An 18,274-nucleotide genomic window follows, 5' to 3' on the forward strand; every position below is an offset into this window, starting at 1 on the left:
AGCGAACCCTTAGCGATTATCCAATAACTGAATGCCTCAGTGACCGAGACTTTCTAAGAATGTTGAGGGCTACTTAAATTGATCTTCTTTGAAATTGTAAATGTTTTTTACCTGTAGAGGTTACGTACATAGATTATTTCTTGATTAAAATGACTACAAAATTTGATACAAGAATTGAAATAAATTGGTATGTTTAAAAATTTTCAAATACAGTATAAAAATCTGAACTTTTATGCACTTTATGCAAACTTTTATACAAATATGCCAAAATATGAAATATTTGCATAAAATATGCACAATATGCAAAATATGCAATATGGATATTTGCCGAAGTCTACTGATGATATACTAGACACACTATAATAGTCGAACACATAGATAACAATTGATGGCCATTTAAAAATGAAAATTTGCATGGTTTAATATTCCTATTTAAAGTTGTCTGTTTCTAAAATAATAAATTTATTAAGAAACAGTTTTATTTGTTTCTTTCTATGGAAGAAAATATCCTGTAGATGTCCATACAAGCTGCACCTTTTCTTAAATCTATCCTATCTAATATCATTACCTACTAGCTCTAAGTACAACGATTAATTATAAAAACAATTTTTTAACACATAGGACGCGTTTCGACATCTCTGTCATCGTCAGCTATAAATGTAGGAGAATCAAATCTGAATCTTATAGATAGCTGAAAGTGACAGATGTGTCAAAACGCGTCCGACCTGTTAAAAAAAAATTAAGATTGTTTTTACAATTTATGATTTTACTTAGAAATTGTAATTGTACTATCTTACCAACTACATTAGAGAGATACTTGTCTCGATATGAATTTTACTTTCTTTTTAAAGTTCCTTTTCTATATAGAGCGTTGGCTTATTCGATTCTCTATAAGCTGTACTACTACAGCTATAATAATATACTAATTTTTTCCCAACTATAATAAATACTGTATCGTACAAATCTATCCTTTATATTTCTTATAAATGTTGGCTTGAGTTAATTTAGTTATCGTATCAGCTAACTTGATTTTTTTCTTTTGTACCTTCCAGTTCGGTATCGCTTTGCTTGTTGATAAATAAGCCATTACTCATTATGTAATTATAATAATTACTAAAGTTTTATTTTAAGAGTATGCATAAGTATGAAATATATCACTTAGTTTAATACGTTATTGATAATATTAGTATTAATATATTTGTTTTTGTTGCAGCCAAAAACTAACCCAAAACATACTTAACAATAGTGGCAATACTGTATGTTTTATTAACTAATAAACCTTAATAATATATACCTTTTGTTGTTATTATTCCATATTTCTTATTGTTGTTGAAGATAGCCAAGTCAAAATAATTTATGCAACCTAGGAGAACTACAGAGATTACGTAGAGTAAGTATCGATTAATTAGCCTACTGACCCACTCTCTCAAGATTTCCCTAAGAATACTCAACAAACTCATGCAAAGAAGATCTCAAAAATACCCAATTTGGTTTTAGAAATGCTATGGCAACTAGGGAGGTACTTTTTAGGCTAAATAGGATATTTCTAAAAATGCCTTGTTCAAAGAAAAGATGTATTTGCATGCTCCGTTGACTTCGAAAAGCATTTGATAAAGTTTGTTTGGTAAGTATTATTTGAAAAGCACGTCAAATTAATTCATATGCTAAAAAGATAGAAATAGATAACAAAGATGTTTTTGTCATTAAAAATCTGTACTGGAACTAAACTACTATCGTAAAAAATGGGTACAATTACACCGACGAAATCTCTATATAACGAGGAGTCAGACAAGATTGCATTTTGTCCCCAACATTCTTCAGTTTTTACTCGGACCAGCTGTTTAAAAATGCACTTGAGAGACAGCCATATGGAATCCAAATCAACGGGAAACTACTTGATTTAGTTAGATACGCGGACGATACAGTAATTCTGTTAGAAAATATAAAAGGTCTCCAAACTCTGCTTAATCGTATTCACAAAGTAGGAGAGGAAATAAGAATTGAAACAAACTTAAACAAAACCAAATGTTTAGTCTTTAGTCATAAGCCACATCTAAATGGTGAGCTTCGATTAAATGGAATCTAGGTTGAAAAAGTTCACAAATTTACATTTGGGAACTGTTATAAAGGACCAGCTAGATTCAGACATAGAAATAAAACGAAGAATAGCAATTACTAAAACCACTTTAATGAAAACGTGAAAAAATAAGACATTTCTTTGGAATAATCATCAGAAATGATGAATCATGAATCATGAAGAAATTAACATCAGAAATAAAAAACACTGAGAATGTGAACAAAATGTGAAGCAAAATCAAAGATTCTGTTTTAAAAACACAGAAAGAAACTCTACAAAAAAAAAACAGAAAGGCGAAAACCTTGGATGACTTAAGAAATACTGGAAATCATGAAACAAAGAAGAAGATATAGAAACAAAAACCCAAATAAGTACAAAGAAAAACATAAATTAATAAAGAATAAAATAAAAGGGGCTAAGGAAAAGTGGATGGTGGAAATATGCATCCAAGTGGAAGCATTGCTAAAGAAGCATGATCATTATAATTTACATAAAAAAGTGAAAGAATTATCTGGAAAATCATGAGCAAATATGCCTAACCGATTAATTGACAAACACAATAAACCTATTAATAACCCAATTGAAATAAAACAAGTATGAACTAAATATATTGAAGATCTTTTTATGGACACAAGAACGGAACCAACAGAAGCTCCAATAATATTAACATCTGAAGTCCAACATGCTATAAACAACTCAAAATCTGGCAGAGTTCCTGGGTCAGATGAAGTTTATATCGAGCTAATTAAATTTATAGACAAAGACAATTTAAGTGCAATAACTATACTCTTTAACAACATATACAAATCTGGTGAGATACCTACAGAATGGCTGCTATCGACCTTTGTTCTGCTACCAAAAACCAAGAACCCTAAACACTGTAATGACTATAGATAGATTAATCAACTTAATGTCACACTTATTAAAAACATTTTTAAAGAATATACATGCAAGAATATTCAGAAAGTGCAAAGCGGGTATGAGTAATAGACAGTTTGGCTCCCGTAACGGCTTCGAAACAGTGGAAGCTAGTTTCACAACGCTTACCCAAAAATATCGAGACCAACAAAAAGATCTTTACGTTGCGTGTATAGACTATGAGAAAGCTTTCGACAAAGTTAAACATAACATTCTCATGGAATGTCTAAAGAGAAAAGGACTTAACAAAAATTACATTAACATAGTGAAAACTATCTATTGGAACCAACAGACTGTGGTAACATTAGATAGAAATAGCACAGATGCGGAACAGATAAGTAGAGGAGTGAGACAGGGCTGTGTACTTTTACCATTACTATTTAATATATATTCTGAAGTGTTATTTACGTTTGTACACTTTTTTCGTTTGTACATTCTTTTGTACACTTGAAAACTGTACAAAAGGGATTAAGACAAATGGTGAAAATATAAATAAACAGAAACAGACCTACTGACGTTACTAAACACAATTTGTGATACTGTGGAACAGTCTGGTTTAACAATAAACATAAAGAAAAAAACCTATGGTTATCAGTAAGAGGGGCAAAGTCATTACAAGGATGCAGATAAAAAATGAATATATTGAGCAAGTGGATAAAATAAAATACTTAGGAGTCTGGATTACAAAAAATTTAAATCAGAAATCAAAAATTCGCTCAAGAATAGAGCAATATAGAGCAATCAAGAGTAGCCTTTTTTCTTCAAATTTCTGAGTAACCAAAGACTCCAATATCGGATGGTAAAATGTTATATCCACCCTATTCTTCTTTATTGTGTGAAAGCCTCGACTGTTAATGTTGACTTAATGACAAAACTGGAAGCTTTTGAGATGTGGCTTTTTGGGGGAATTTTGAAGATACCATGGACCGATCATATTACGAACGAAATGGTATTACACAGAATGGAAAGAGACAGATAACTTTTGACCACCATTAAAAGGCGAAAGACGGCATATTTGGGGCACATAGTTAGAAGTGATAACTACGAGTTGTTGCAGCTGACTATGAAGGGTAAAATCGAAGGAAAAAGGGGTCCTGATGGACGACAAATATACTGGTTGAAAAACATTCGCGGGTTAAACACACAGACGCTCTTAAGAAAAGCAGAAAATAGAGACAAATTTGCAATGGTTATAGTCAACCTTCATTAGTGGAAACAGTACTAAAAGAAGAAGAAGAATCATCTCAGATTAAAACTACGTAAAGTGCTATGTTTGGTCTGTATTTTTGTACGGAGAAGAAGTGTGGACAAAAAATTATTAAGTATAATAAGTATGAACAAAATTAAAGCACTGGAAATGTGGATTCATAGACGAATGCTGAAGATACCTTGGACAGCAAGAAAAACTAATGCCGAAATACCAACTAGAGTTAATAAAAATAGAAAATTGCTTAAGAATGTTAAACACCGGAAAATGTCTTATCTGGGACATATAGTGAGGGAAAATCGATATATGATATTACAACTAATCCTTAAAGGCAAAAAACTTTCGAGAATGGACTGATATATCAAATGCAGGACAGTTATTTCATGTGGCAGAAGATCGACAATTCTTCGCAATGATGATCACCAACGTCGGATAAATCTAATATGGCACGTGAAGAAGAATTTAAGGAGATATCCAGGAAACGTATACCCAGGGATTGGAAATATTAGCATACACCTGCTGCTTTGCAGGAAACACGAATGGTTGTGAAAAAATATACAAACCTTTTCAAAATAGATTCTTTTAGCGCAAGGACTATTGAACGCGTCACAATATTGCTTCAGTAAGAAGAAAAAAATGGGAAGATACCTATGAACATATGATCCTTATCTACAGCAGCAAAATAAACTGGAATATAATAAATAAACTAAGCAGAGATTCTAGAAAACGAAAAAGTGTAAGTAATGTACCGCAAGCGAGGTATAACACACCAATTATAACAAACCAATTTCTGTTGAATGATAAAACCCAAAGGAAAAAGAAGATACAAAAAATATTTAGCAACATTCAAAGTAAATCGATAATTTTTCATCACAGCCATTTGCGTCAACGAATTAAACAAACGGGGATATGAAATTTATTAAAATCGCCAAATCGCCCGGTGTGGACGATATATTTACAGAATAGATTAAGTGTTTATGATTCAGCCTAAGAACTAAAGAATGCTCACTAAAGATATTTAATGACTGCGCCACGTCCTATAAAATACCAAACAACAAATACTATGGCATAAATTAAAAGTGGTAGTTCTACTTAAAACAAAAACAGTTCTACTGTCGACAAATATGTCTAGTAAGTAACATGTAGGTAAATTATATAAAAGGATGAATGCACTATTATATACAAAACACATATGTGATATGAACAGGGCCTCTGACGCAGAAAAATGAAATACTTAAAGAATATTCGAGCGCAAAATACTCTGATAAAATATTTTGATCTATAGACGACCAAGGGCAGTATCGTAAAAGATATAACTTTAAATTATACCACTTTTAATGAACTCAACGTCGTTATGTTCATTAAAATACAGCGACTTGTGTTGTCACAGATGAGCTGGACATATAAAACGAATGCCAAACAACACGAATGCTAGAAAGGTAAGCATAAGAACACGTGTAGGAGGAAAAAGCAAAGAATGAAGGCGAATTAGCTGGTAACATAAAGTTACTATCGACGTATGGATATTAAACATCACAAGATTGCAATGGGTCGCCAGAAACCAAAAATATTGGACGACAAATCTTAGAGCAGACCAGGATCAACAAAGGATTGTCAAGACAAAGATGATGAGGAGAGTGATGATGAACATACACCGTATCCAGTTAGCTGTGAATTCTGATCCGAAAAAAAAATTAATTATGTTCCGGACAAGTATTCAACCTTAAACTGCAAATACAATAAGTTCTCTGGATGGCAAGCAGATAACTGGAGCCATCTAGTTGACCTTTGACAGCTGCCTACACTACAGTGAAATACTCAATTGTAGGTACCGTGAAAAACTGCTGAATGAAATGTTATTATATTTTAAATGACTCTAAAAGCGTCAAAGTCGTGGCAATCCTATTGCAGAACAAGAGATTCTACGTTAAACTACAAGGAAAGAGAAGCAGATAAAAAAAATAAACAAAGCTTTCTTCACCAGTTTTTTTAATAGTGACACAAATGACAAATAATGAGTGGTGTTATAATATTTCCTAACGACCTGGTGATAGCAATACAATCAAATCACTTTTTTGAAATCGAAATAAAACTAGAAGCTGCATAGAAAATTGTTAATAAAGAAAATTACCTTCAAATCCGGAATAAGAGGCAGACAAACAGGAGTAATCCTAGTCGCGCGAAGAAGAAGAAGAAGAAGACCTTCAAATCCATCAAAGACATAAATAAGTTTATGTATTAACTTAAGTATTAATTATTTTTATTTACTTAGTTAATGAAGTACTTAGTGCATTGAATTCAGTACTATGACAGAAAAATATAAGACCGGAAACGAAAAAAAGAATATATAATACCATATTGAAACCACTAATCGTCTACGGCTTAGAAGTATGGCAGTTATCACAAAAACTTAAAGGTAACCTATTGGCAGTTAAAATGGATTTTTAGAGGAGAGCAGTGGGAAAGTGTAGATTACAACATATGAGAAATGAGGACATAAGGAATCAAATGAATGTACAAAGATCATTTATAGAAGATATCGAAAAACAACAATTAACATGATACGGACATGAAGAAGACTGGCAGAATAGACAGGCTTGGCGAACGGAAACCCAAAGGCGGATTAGTAGTTCAAATAGTCATGGAAGAAATTGAGTACGAATTATTTTGAACAACGAATGGAAGGAACATCTTAAGATGTCTTAAGTAAGAATAACCAGAAGAGTAATAAGTGTCCAATTGAATATACATAATACCAACGTGAAAATTATATGTGCCTACGCCTCACAGGTAGGATGTAAAGAACAGGAAAAGTCTTGGCATATCTAGAGTAAAAGATACGGTAAATGACTGGTGAGAAGCCAACAGCAAGTATAGGTTGCTAAACGAAGAACACCAGAGGAAAGAGAGAGAATGCGGGATCCCAAATAAAAATGTAATACCAAAGATAGCGAGAGATAAAGTTTTCAAGGCGTTAAATAGGACGAATAACGGTAAGGCGGTATTCCTTATGAAATACCTATGGAGGTTTCGAGGGATATATGAGAGAAAGGGGTTATATTTTGTGGCAAATGTTGAGTTGGATGTATGAGCAAGAAAGGATGCCCAATGAATGGACAGAGAGTGTGATGTTATCATTGTATATAGATAAAGGGAACATCTAGGACTTTAAGAACTACAAGAACCTGTAAGAGGTGTAAATTTAATGTTGCACACAATGAAAATTTGGGAGAGAACTGTAAAGCAAAGGTTAAGAGAGAGCCATCGATAGGAGAAAAACAGTTTAGGTTTGTGCCAGAAAGGTGCACACGTGATGCATTGTTTATATTGAGGCAGTTAAAAGAGAAATAAAGCAAAAAGAAAAGAGAGTTACATTTAATATTTATTGATCCTAAGAAGGCGTACGATAGAATTCAACAATCCTAGAGCTATGGAGATATATGAAAGAGAAATGTGTTCCTGAGAAGTACGTAAGGCTCGTGAAGGATGTGTATGAGGGAGCGTACATCAAAGTAAGGACTGCTGTCGGCTTGACTGTAAGTTTTCCAGTGACGGTTGGTTTGCATTAAGGCTCTTCACTAAGTCTTTATCTGTTTATACATGTAATGGATACACTGACAGAGAAATAAAGGAAGGGTTTCCTTGGTCAACGCTCTTTGCTGATGATATCGTGTTAGTAGACAATAACAAAGAAAGGATAACAGAGTATATGCGGTTGGGAAAAATAGGAATGGTTGGTGACGTAGAATTGCTTGGAGAAAAACTAGGACGAGCAGAAAAAATCAAATACCTTAGCTCCTACTTCACGGAAAATGGGACACTGAATCTAGAAATTGCCTACACAATACAGGCTGGTTGGTTTAAATGAAAGCTAATGAGCGGAGTACTTTGTGATCAAAAAGTTGTGGAAAAACTGGAAGTAAATACAGGATGTTTTAAAAAGGTATATCATAAATTAAATCAGGCATTCTGGGGATAAAAATAAATTGATTGAATCCAACTTACCTTAGGATAAAAATGTACACAAAAAAAGTTACAGCCCTTTGAAGTTACAAATTAAAAATTGTTTTTTTTGCATTATCTCCTAAACTTATTGACATTTTGTAATAAAAATTACGCACGTTACTTTCTTGTTCTGAAAGTATTTTTTATACAAAAAAAAAACAACAAAATCCAAGCCTTGAATGAATTTTAAGATTTTTACGGATAATTGGTTTACATCTTATAATCTACTTAATAGTCTAGAAGAACGGGGCTTCCTTGCTGCAGGAACTGTAAGAAGTGGGCGGCAAATGGTATGACAATAAGTCCGTAATATTAGCATCTAACTATATAGGAAAATATCCTCTCAATAAAGTGAAGAGATGGTGCAACAAGAACAAAATCTATGTAGAAATCGAACGGCCAGAAATTGTCAAAGAATATAATATTTCGATGAAGGGTGTGGATTTGCATGACATGCTTGTGGAACTATAAAGAATCAAAATCAAACCAAAAAGATTCTATTTGAGAATAATTTTTAATCTTATTGATATGTATTGTCAATTCCTGGTTGCTGTACCGAAGACACTGCAAACAAAAACATATGAAACACATCACTCTTCTCCAATTCAAATCTTAAGTTGGACATACGTTACTGAAAGCTGAAAAGTCCGACACGAGACAACTAGGACGTCCTTCTCAAGAGAATACACCAAATAAGAGACAAGTAATGCATCCTGAACTAGTGCAGGATGTTCGATTTGATGGCGTGGACACTGGCTACTACATGATCAAAATCGCACAAGGTGAAAATTATCTATAAAGTCTTACTCTAAAATAAAATGTTCTAAGTGCAATGTTTTTTTATGTTTAAACAATAATAAAAATTGTTTTTATAGTTTTCATGTACAAAATTAAATTGTTAATAGTATAAGTGCAATAATAAACGTATTTCCTATTATAGTCAATTTTTTACCAGACCACTGTATAAAGTGTTACATTTTTTTCACAAAATTTATTGAAAAAAAAAATAATTTGGGCTGGAAAGGGTTATAGGTAAATAAATCTAAGCTACTCGTATTTCTTATAATTTAAATAGATATTTTTAATATTATATTTCAATTTCTCAACTGCACTTTATTTAAGGATAAGAATTTATCCTTATTTTTATATAGATATCTAATAAATCCATTTGCAGTAATCTATTAATATTTGTTTATCGGGAGTGAACAAACAACTTGTAGTTATAATTAAACTAGTAGATTACTAATATAAAAAATCACTTTACACTTCTGTATAAAAAGGGCGTTTTAATGTTAACTTTCTACATTAGTTTTGATAAAAGTGATAAAAAGACACATATTATGCACTGTAAGTAAATAAATTGTATATTTAAATTTATCTTAAAAGTCTATTATGCTCTTTCAGCTACACGTTTAATATTTATCACCATTCTGTTTGTTGGTAGCACCAAAGGTAAGCAAAAAATTAATTATATATTTATAATTGTATTTTTGGGAAAATCATTATAATATGTAGCTTATTAAAAATCCAAATCATTAAACTACAGATGATAGTTTAAACCAATAAAATTTAATAACTTTGAAAAATTTCGAGTTAATTAATCTATATGAATAAATGAACTACCGAAATTTTTGTAAAGGAAAGACCATGTATAAAGACCGGTTAGTAAGTAAGCCATGATCAGTGAACCTCAAACAATTTTTAAAAGTTCAAATTTAATTCCAATCGCTTAAAAAGTAAATTATTTAATTCCATTTATATTTTATGTTTACTAAATTTTGTTCTGGTAAAAGAACATGAAATGAATATAATATTTATATATATAATTTATTATACACGATAAAATTTATTTCATTAATGACATTTTAACTACAGTAATCATTCAGTTCAGATAATATTGAAGGTCTCCATTGAATTCTGCTTGATGGTATTTACGAGGTAGGAGAGGAAATGAGCATTAAAATAAACTCAAACAAAACCAAATTTTAAGTGTTTAGTCGTGACCCACATCCCGATGCAAAGCTTCAATTAAACGGAGTCCAAGTTGAGAAAGCTCACAAAATGACATATTTGAGAACTGTGATAACGGACCAACTAGATCCAGACATAGAAATAAAACTTAGAATAGCAATGACTAAAACTACTTTTATGAAAATGAAGTCATTTCACTTTGCAATAATCATCTCACTTTAGATCTAAGACAAAGAATGGTTAAGAGCTATGTTTGGTCCATACTTTTGTATAGTGCAGAAGTATGGACGCTAAGTATCGATCATGAACAAAATTGAAGCATTGGAAATGTGGGTTCATAGACGAATCCTAAAGATATCTTGAACACTAAGGAAAACTAATGAAGAAGTACTAAGGAGCGTCAACAAATATAGAGAACTGCTAAAGACAGTTAAACATCGAAAAATGTCTTATCTGGGTCATATAGTAAGGGGAAGTCGATATAAAATATTACAACTGATCCTTAAAGGCAAAATAGAGGACTGTGGATGTGTAGGAAGAAAACAAGTTTTATGGTTAAAAATCATTCGTAAATGGACACAGATATCAAATGCAGGAAAATTCCATATTGCAGAAGATCGAGAAGTCTTCGCAATGGTGATCGCCAACGTCGGATAATTCTGATATGGCACGCGAAGAAGAAGAACCATTCAGTATATTATAGTATACTCATCATCATCCAGCCTTCATTCATCACGTCCACTGCTGGGCATATGCCTCCCTTAAACTTCTTTATTCTTTAAGATTTTGTGCTCTTTGTTACCAATTCTTGGTGATACGCCTGATGTAGTCAGGTGGTCTTTCTTTACAACGTTTGTCTGTTTTTGGCCTCCAATTTGTAATTTTTCTCGTTCATCGTGAGTCGTGCATTCTCGTTACATGGCCTGTCCAGTTCCATTACAGTTCCATTATGCGTTCCACAACATCAGAAATTCTCGTCCTTTTTCGCAGATCTTCGTTGTCCCGCAACTCGGTCACTCCCAGCATGGACCATTCTATTCGTCTCTGTGCCACTCTCAATTTCGAAGCCGTAGCATTGGTTGGAGTCATAGTTTCAGCCCATAGGTTATGACCGGGACCGAGAGTTATACTATACTATAACTCTCTATATAATAAAGGGTGATTCATGTAGAGGTACTTTTTTTAACAAGAAAAAACAATGAAAAGAAAAATTTTATTTGAAAATATTTATTATCATACAAAAGAACCATTCTTAATAATTACTTCTTAAAGATAATTTCTTTTAAATGTTAGCCATGACTACGGTTAAGTTGTTCATTCTGAAGTTCCAATTCTCGATGACCCGTTCCAGCATTTCGATTGGTATTTCACCAATTACTCGAGTAATATTAGCCTCCAATGTCTCAATCGTATCTGGTTTATTCATATAGACTTTGGACTTAAGGTAGCCCCAAAAGAAAGAGTCTAGAGGTGAGATGTCACAGGATCTAGGCGGCCAATTCACTGGTTCAAAGCGTGAAATAATTTATTCACCGAATCGTTCTCGCAGTAAAGCCATGCTTTCACGAGCTGTATGGCAAGTGGCGCCATCTTGTTGGAACCAAATGTCGCCGAGACCAAGAGCTTAAATTTTAGGTACCAAATAGTCCGTTATCACGGCACGATAACGGTTTCCGTTCACAGTAACATTCTGGCCGGCCTCTGTTTTAAAGAAATATGGACCAACAGCATGGATTCCACCAGCCCATAAACTACACCAAACAGTTGTTTTTTCAGGGTGTAATGGCAACTCTTGAACCTCTTTGGGTTGTTCATCACCCCAAATACGGGCATTTTGTTTATTAACGTACCCATTAAGCCAAAAATGGGTCCTATCTGAAAACAAAATTTTTTTGAAAACAGTGGATCTTCTGAAAGCATGTTAATTAAATTTTGTATGCTTTTAAACCAAGATCCTTACGTAAAATACGACAAGTTGTTGCATATGACAAGCCAAGCTGTTGAGAACGGCGACGAATCGATTCTTCATTATTTTCGAGTACACTATCCGTTACCGCCGCTATATTTTCTTCAGTACATGCTGAATGTGGTCTATTTGATCTCGTGATATCCATTAATGAAAACTGGGTTTCAAACTTACTAATCGTAAAGCGAATTGTACGTTCGGTAGGCCGATTATGTGGACCATAAATTGCTCTAAGGGCACGAAACACATTCCTCACAGAACTCCCATTTTCAAAATATAACTTAATAATTTCTAGACGCTGTGTCGGGCTAAGTCTTTCCATCATAAAGTGTCAAACAATACTGAACAAAAGCGAAATCTCAGTTTGACAGTATTTATGCACCATCTCCAATCAAATCCCCACCAAAAAAAGTACCTCTAAATGAATCACCCATTATTATCTTTATATTATGGCACTAGAGCTCACGTCATGACCTGGCCTGGTTTTATATATTATAAACTTTAATTTTTTATGGATTATGGCCACACTTCTTGGAGGTGAGGATAGAAATTGAGTAGGAGGGGCTATAGCTGTTATCAGCACGAAATACCTTATATTGCGCATCACTACTCCTTTGAACCCCCCTCTTTTGATACACTATCATCATCATCATAAGTGGCTCGACAATCCGTTGTGGATCTTGGCCTGCTCACAAAGAAGTCGCCACTCCTGTCGATTCCTGGCAACTTCCCTCCATCTTCTAACCCCTAGAATCTGTAGATCTTCTTCCACATCATCAATCCATCTCATTCGTGGTCGTCCTCTGCTTCTTGTGCCCTCTGGTTTTGAAAATGTTAATCTCTTCGTGTATTCGTGATCTGACATCTTAGCAATGTGTCCAGCCCATCTAAGTCTCTGCACTTTAACGAATTTCACAATATCCGGATCGGTGTATAACTGATACAGTTCAAAGTTGTATCTTCGACGCCATAGCCCATTTTTATTTACGGCCCCAAAAATCTTTCTAATAATTTTTCTCTCAAAAATACCAAGAAGTCTTTTATCATTTTGAGATAAGATCCACGTTTCAGCCCCATATATCAAACTGGTCGCGTTTTATATTTTTATTTTTTAAATGTCTCTGGAGGCCGTGAACAGTTCTGTTTGCTATTGCTATGCGTCTTTTTATTTCGTCGCTTGTCGTGTTTGTTGCGTTTACTAGCGATCCAAGATATGTAAATTCTTTGACTTGCTCAAAGGTATGGTTGTTAATTTGAATTCTTTGTTGGATATTTCGAGAATTTTTAGAAACCAACATATATTTGGTTTTTTTCTCGTTTACCACAAGTCCTAATTCACTTGCTGCGTCAGCAAGCCTTGTAAAACACTGCACCATGTCTCTCATACTTCTGCCCACTGTAACTATATCGTCAGCGAATACGAGAATTTGAGTCGATCTGTTAAAAATAGTTCCATTCATTCTAATATTTAATTGTCTGATTGCCTTTTCCAAGGCAGTATTAGAGAGGAGACACGCCAGCGCGTCCCCCTGTCTTAGACCATTATTAATGTCAAAGAACGTAGAGTTTTCTCCTTCAATTCTAACGCATGAGCTTACGTTTTGCATTGTTAGGTGGGTCAACTTAACTAACTTAGGTGGGATCCCAAAGTCTATCATTGCATTATATAATGCAGTTCTTTTCACACTGTCATAGGCTGCTTTGAAGTCAATGAAGAGATGGTGTGTTTCTATGTTATATTCTAGTGACTTTTCTAGAATCTGCCTATGTGCTTAAATTTGATGTGTAGTTGACTTTCCAGCAGTAAATCTGCATTGATATTGACCAACAATATCCTTTGTAAAATGTTTAAGTCTTTCAAATAATACATTGCCGAAGATTTTATATGCAGATGCTAACAGAGTAATGCCTCTATAGTTCTTACACTCCAGTTGATCCCCCTTTTTATGCAATGGACATATTATTCCCTTCAGCCACTCTTCTGGTACCCATTCATTCTGCCATATAAGTACTATTAGTTTATGGATTGCTGCAAAAAGTTGATCACCACCTTTTTTATACATTTCCGAACAGATGTCATCGATTCCTGGGGCTTTATTGTCTTTGAGTTTTAGGATCGCATTTGACACTTCTTTTCTTGTTGGGTCTTCACTGTGTAGTTGACGTTGTATATTTTGTTCATTTTCTATATTGTACTCTCCTTCAATATCGTTTACATTTAGATGTTCGCTGAAATGTTGTGCCCATCTGTTAAGAACTGAGTTTTTATCATGTAGAATTTCACCATTAGTGTCTTTGATACACTATACTATATACTAATTACTAATTTAGATTACTAAATAAACTAAAAATTAAATACTAAATAAGCTTACACACAATTAAATAAATTTAATTTAATTAAATTTCTGGTAATTTTTGCCTTTGAATATTGGTGTAAATTGCATAATGATACCTATTATTTACCGCATAACGTCACCCAATGAAAATACTTTTATTCAATATCTGATACTTTAATTTCAGAGTCTTCACTAGTTGAATTATGAATGCGAATAATTAGAGGTCGTACCTCATCCACAACTTGCTCTCTTTGAAAGGACTGAACGATTAGATTTTCCGTGTGTCTAATACAATTTTGCCATTGTTCTGCCGTTATCTGTTCCTGCGATTCTTTCCATAAACTAAGAACGCTAGCACCACCTGTTGTTTTGGATGCATGCATATCATAGTAATTTTTTGCAATACCCCACCAACTTAACTGCATTGTAGTGGCAATGGTAGGGTGGAAGTCAAAGGATCACGGCCATATTTAAGAGCCATTTGGTCGATAACAAATTTCTTTTGAATTTTGTTGGCTTCACAAATTTGCAGTTAGTCGGCTCTTAAAACTACTACAAAATATAATGCAAGGAAAAATAGAAGGAAAACGGAATCCAGCCCATAGAAGAATATCATGGTTGCGTAACTTGAGAGATTGGTTTAGCTGTACCACTAATGAACTGTTTAGGTCAGCTGTAAACAAGGTCAGGATAGCCTTGATGATTTCCAATCCCCGATAGGAGTGGCACAAGAAGAAGAAGAAGGCTTTTAAAAATATGTCACTGTGATTAATTTTTTTTCTGCTAACCACGCCTTTAGTTCTTCTTTTGTCCAGCCACTTGAAGGAATTTTCTCTTCTACTTTTGAGTAATAGGATGCTTTATCCAGCACTATAATGGATGGTCCCTCTATTTTTTTAACAAATTCTCTTCAAACCAATCTTCAAAAATATTTGCAAAGCCGTCATCATTTCTGGCATGAAGTATGATAAATATTTTACTATTACTGGAACGGCTAGAGGAATAGCATTTCGTGGTGCCATCTTGCCAGGATGATTTTGACATATTTCCTTTAGCGAAAATCCAAGTTTCGTCTAAAAATACGACTTGCCTTTGATTGTCACAGATTTTATTGTTGATGTATTTTCTTAAAAAATGCCACCGTTTTGATACAACATTAGAGAGTTCACACAATACTTGTTTGTTATTTGTCTTTTTATACCGAAAAATTCCTTCTCCCTTATTTTTTGCAACACAGCACTCTTTGTTACATGTTCTTTAGCTTTATACATTATAATATATATTTTTTATTGCCAACTTCATTGACTGGGGCAAATCTGAAGAAACGCCGTTCTTATGGAGATAACACTCTACGTTTCGACTGTTTTATTTTCTTCCAAATTGCTCATTTTACTTTATTTAAGCACCACTATAAATAAAACTACTAAAATTGAAAAGGTCGAGGAGTCCTATAACAGACAAAGCAATCGACCACAATATTGATAACAACAACGATAAGTTCAACACTGAGATTGCAAAAACTTTTCGCATGTTTTAAATAACATTTTTGCCGATTGACCATTTTACTAACGTTATTAGTATAAAACATTAGTATATACCAAAACATTAAATAATACCAGATCATTTAATATTGAATTATCAACAAAAATGTAATAAATATATTTTTATGATGACAAATATTTGCTGGTAACACGATCTTCACAGATATTGCCGCCCATTTTTCAATATATTGCATATCGCTAAACTATACCTATTGCAAAGGCATAACTTATATATGTATATATATATATATATATATATATATATATATATATATATATATATATATTGTAATATACTATTCCATATATTAGAAGAAAGGTTTCGTTTTGTGCCTAAAAAACAGTAAAACAGCATCGGTCCAAATCTGCAAGAGTTACACTCACTTAGACGGATTTGTGAAGCTCTCATGTTGTGTGAAAGGAGTTAATTAAACCAAAATGTGACTTACATGAGAACTAATACAGTATCGATGGTAATTACAGCTACCAGTGATATAAAGGATTGGTTATAAAATTAAAACTTCACATAGTGTAATCGTATTGGTAGAATTACAATAACTTACTTAATCCATGTATAACAGATTTAAATAAGTATAGTTAAATCATAAATCATAGTCTTAATTGCTTAAAGAAACTTGGAAATAAGCCGCCTGGTAAATAATTGTAGATTTAAACACAAGCAATGACACCGACATACAAATCACATGTCCATTTTGAAGTTTAATTGAAAACTGTTTGTACAGATCATCACATAAATACTTGCCTTGAATGAACAACAAACAATTTGTAAAACTATTAATTCTTTATTATAATTTATTAAAAATGTTCATCCTCCTTCTAAGTGCCTTCTGTATTGAAGTTGGCGATCAATAGAACAAATTTCTTTCTATTCTGGGCTTCATGAATTAATTGATTTCCTCTTGTGTGGGTTGAATCTTTGATGTTTCGTAGCTTAGAGTTTTTCTTTCGTTCTATGCCCCTTTTACCTCCAATCGTGCCTTCTAATATTACCTGGAGCTGCCTAAATTCCCTATGGCGCATCATGTGCCCTAGATATGACGTCTTTCTAATTTTGATAGTATTGACCATATGAGGGCGGGTGTTCATTGCTCTCAGTACTTCTTCATTCGCAGTTCTGCTGGTCCAGCTTATTCTTAGCATTCGGCGGTACATCCCCATTTCAAATTAATTTAATTTGTTCACGCCATATTGTCTTAATGTCCAGGTCTTACATCCTTATAGTAATAGATACCACACATAACACTTTAGTGTTGTAAAAATGTTAAGTTTTTTAAAACTTTGAAATTTATTTATTAAATTTTGTGTGTATTTCATATCAATTAATAACTATTTTTTTACCAATATTATTACACTGTTTAATGAAAAGCTTCACCAGTGACCGCATTGGTATTATGAGGGTTAACAAGCGTTGCTTGTGTAGTGAGTTTGTTAACAGGTATCCGAGATATCTGAGGTCCTAATTTAAGTTTTTGTCAAAATTGTAAAGTATGGTATCAATAATTATAATGAGAGTGGTTTACATTAATTATCTCTAAAAGATAAAGTTATGATTATTATTATTAAAAAAATTACATGTTTTAGCACGGAGTTCTGTGAAAATACCAGCAGTAGCAGTAGATCCAAGTCTGCAATGTGATAGGGAAGGCGAATATTTTCCAGATACAACGAATTGTCAAGCTTTTTATGAATGTATTGATAATATAAAACAACATAACATATGCCCTGATCCTCTTTTGTGGAATGTTCATATACCCGGATGTACTCTGGATTCTGATTGCTGTAAGTTGTATTATATCAAAATAAAGTTTCATAAGTTGTGAATAAATTTATATATATATATATATATATATATATATATATATATATATATCTACATACAGACCTAACATGGCAACAGAAAGGAATATCCATCGATGGAGAAAGATTAAACCATCTACGTTTTGCGGACGATATCGTGCTTCTGTCAGATAATCTGGGAGAGATCAAAGACATGCTCCAAGAACTGAATTACATACTACAAGAAACTGGGCTGGAGATAAATTTCGAGAAAACCAAAATGATGACCAATATGGTTCCCAGCGAAGAGATACAGATCAATAACAACAAGGTAGAATTAATCGATAAATACACATACTTGGGTCATGAAATCAGAATAACCAGAGACAACCAAACCTGCGAGCTAAATAGACGAATCACGTTGGGATGGGCGGCATATGGAAGGATGAGAGACAT

General features: G+C 33.2%; 2 protein-coding genes across 3 annotated transcripts in view; one reads left to right on the forward strand and one right to left on the reverse strand.

Moving 5' to 3' along the window:
• LOC140441766 (neuroligin-4, X-linked-like) overlaps positions 1–18,274 on the reverse strand; it is a 960,081-nt gene that overhangs the window by 888,380 nt on the left and 53,427 nt on the right. The gene's annotated exons all lie outside the window — the stretch shown is intronic.
• LOC140441764 (peritrophin-44-like) overlaps positions 1–18,274 on the forward strand; it is a 66,795-nt gene that overhangs the window by 35,666 nt on the left and 12,855 nt on the right. For both annotated transcript variants that reach the window (XM_072532670.1, XM_072532671.1), the window contains exon 8: positions 17,624–17,821. In XM_072532670.1, coding sequence (XP_072388771.1) covers positions 17,624–17,821 — 198 coding nt within the window. The remainder of the gene's footprint in view (positions 1–17,623; positions 17,822–18,274) is intronic.

Source organism: Diabrotica undecimpunctata, chromosome 5 (genome assembly GCF_040954645.1).
Source record: "Diabrotica undecimpunctata isolate CICGRU chromosome 5, icDiaUnde3, whole genome shotgun sequence".
Classification (NCBI taxonomy): domain Eukaryota; kingdom Metazoa; phylum Arthropoda; class Insecta; order Coleoptera; family Chrysomelidae; genus Diabrotica; species Diabrotica undecimpunctata.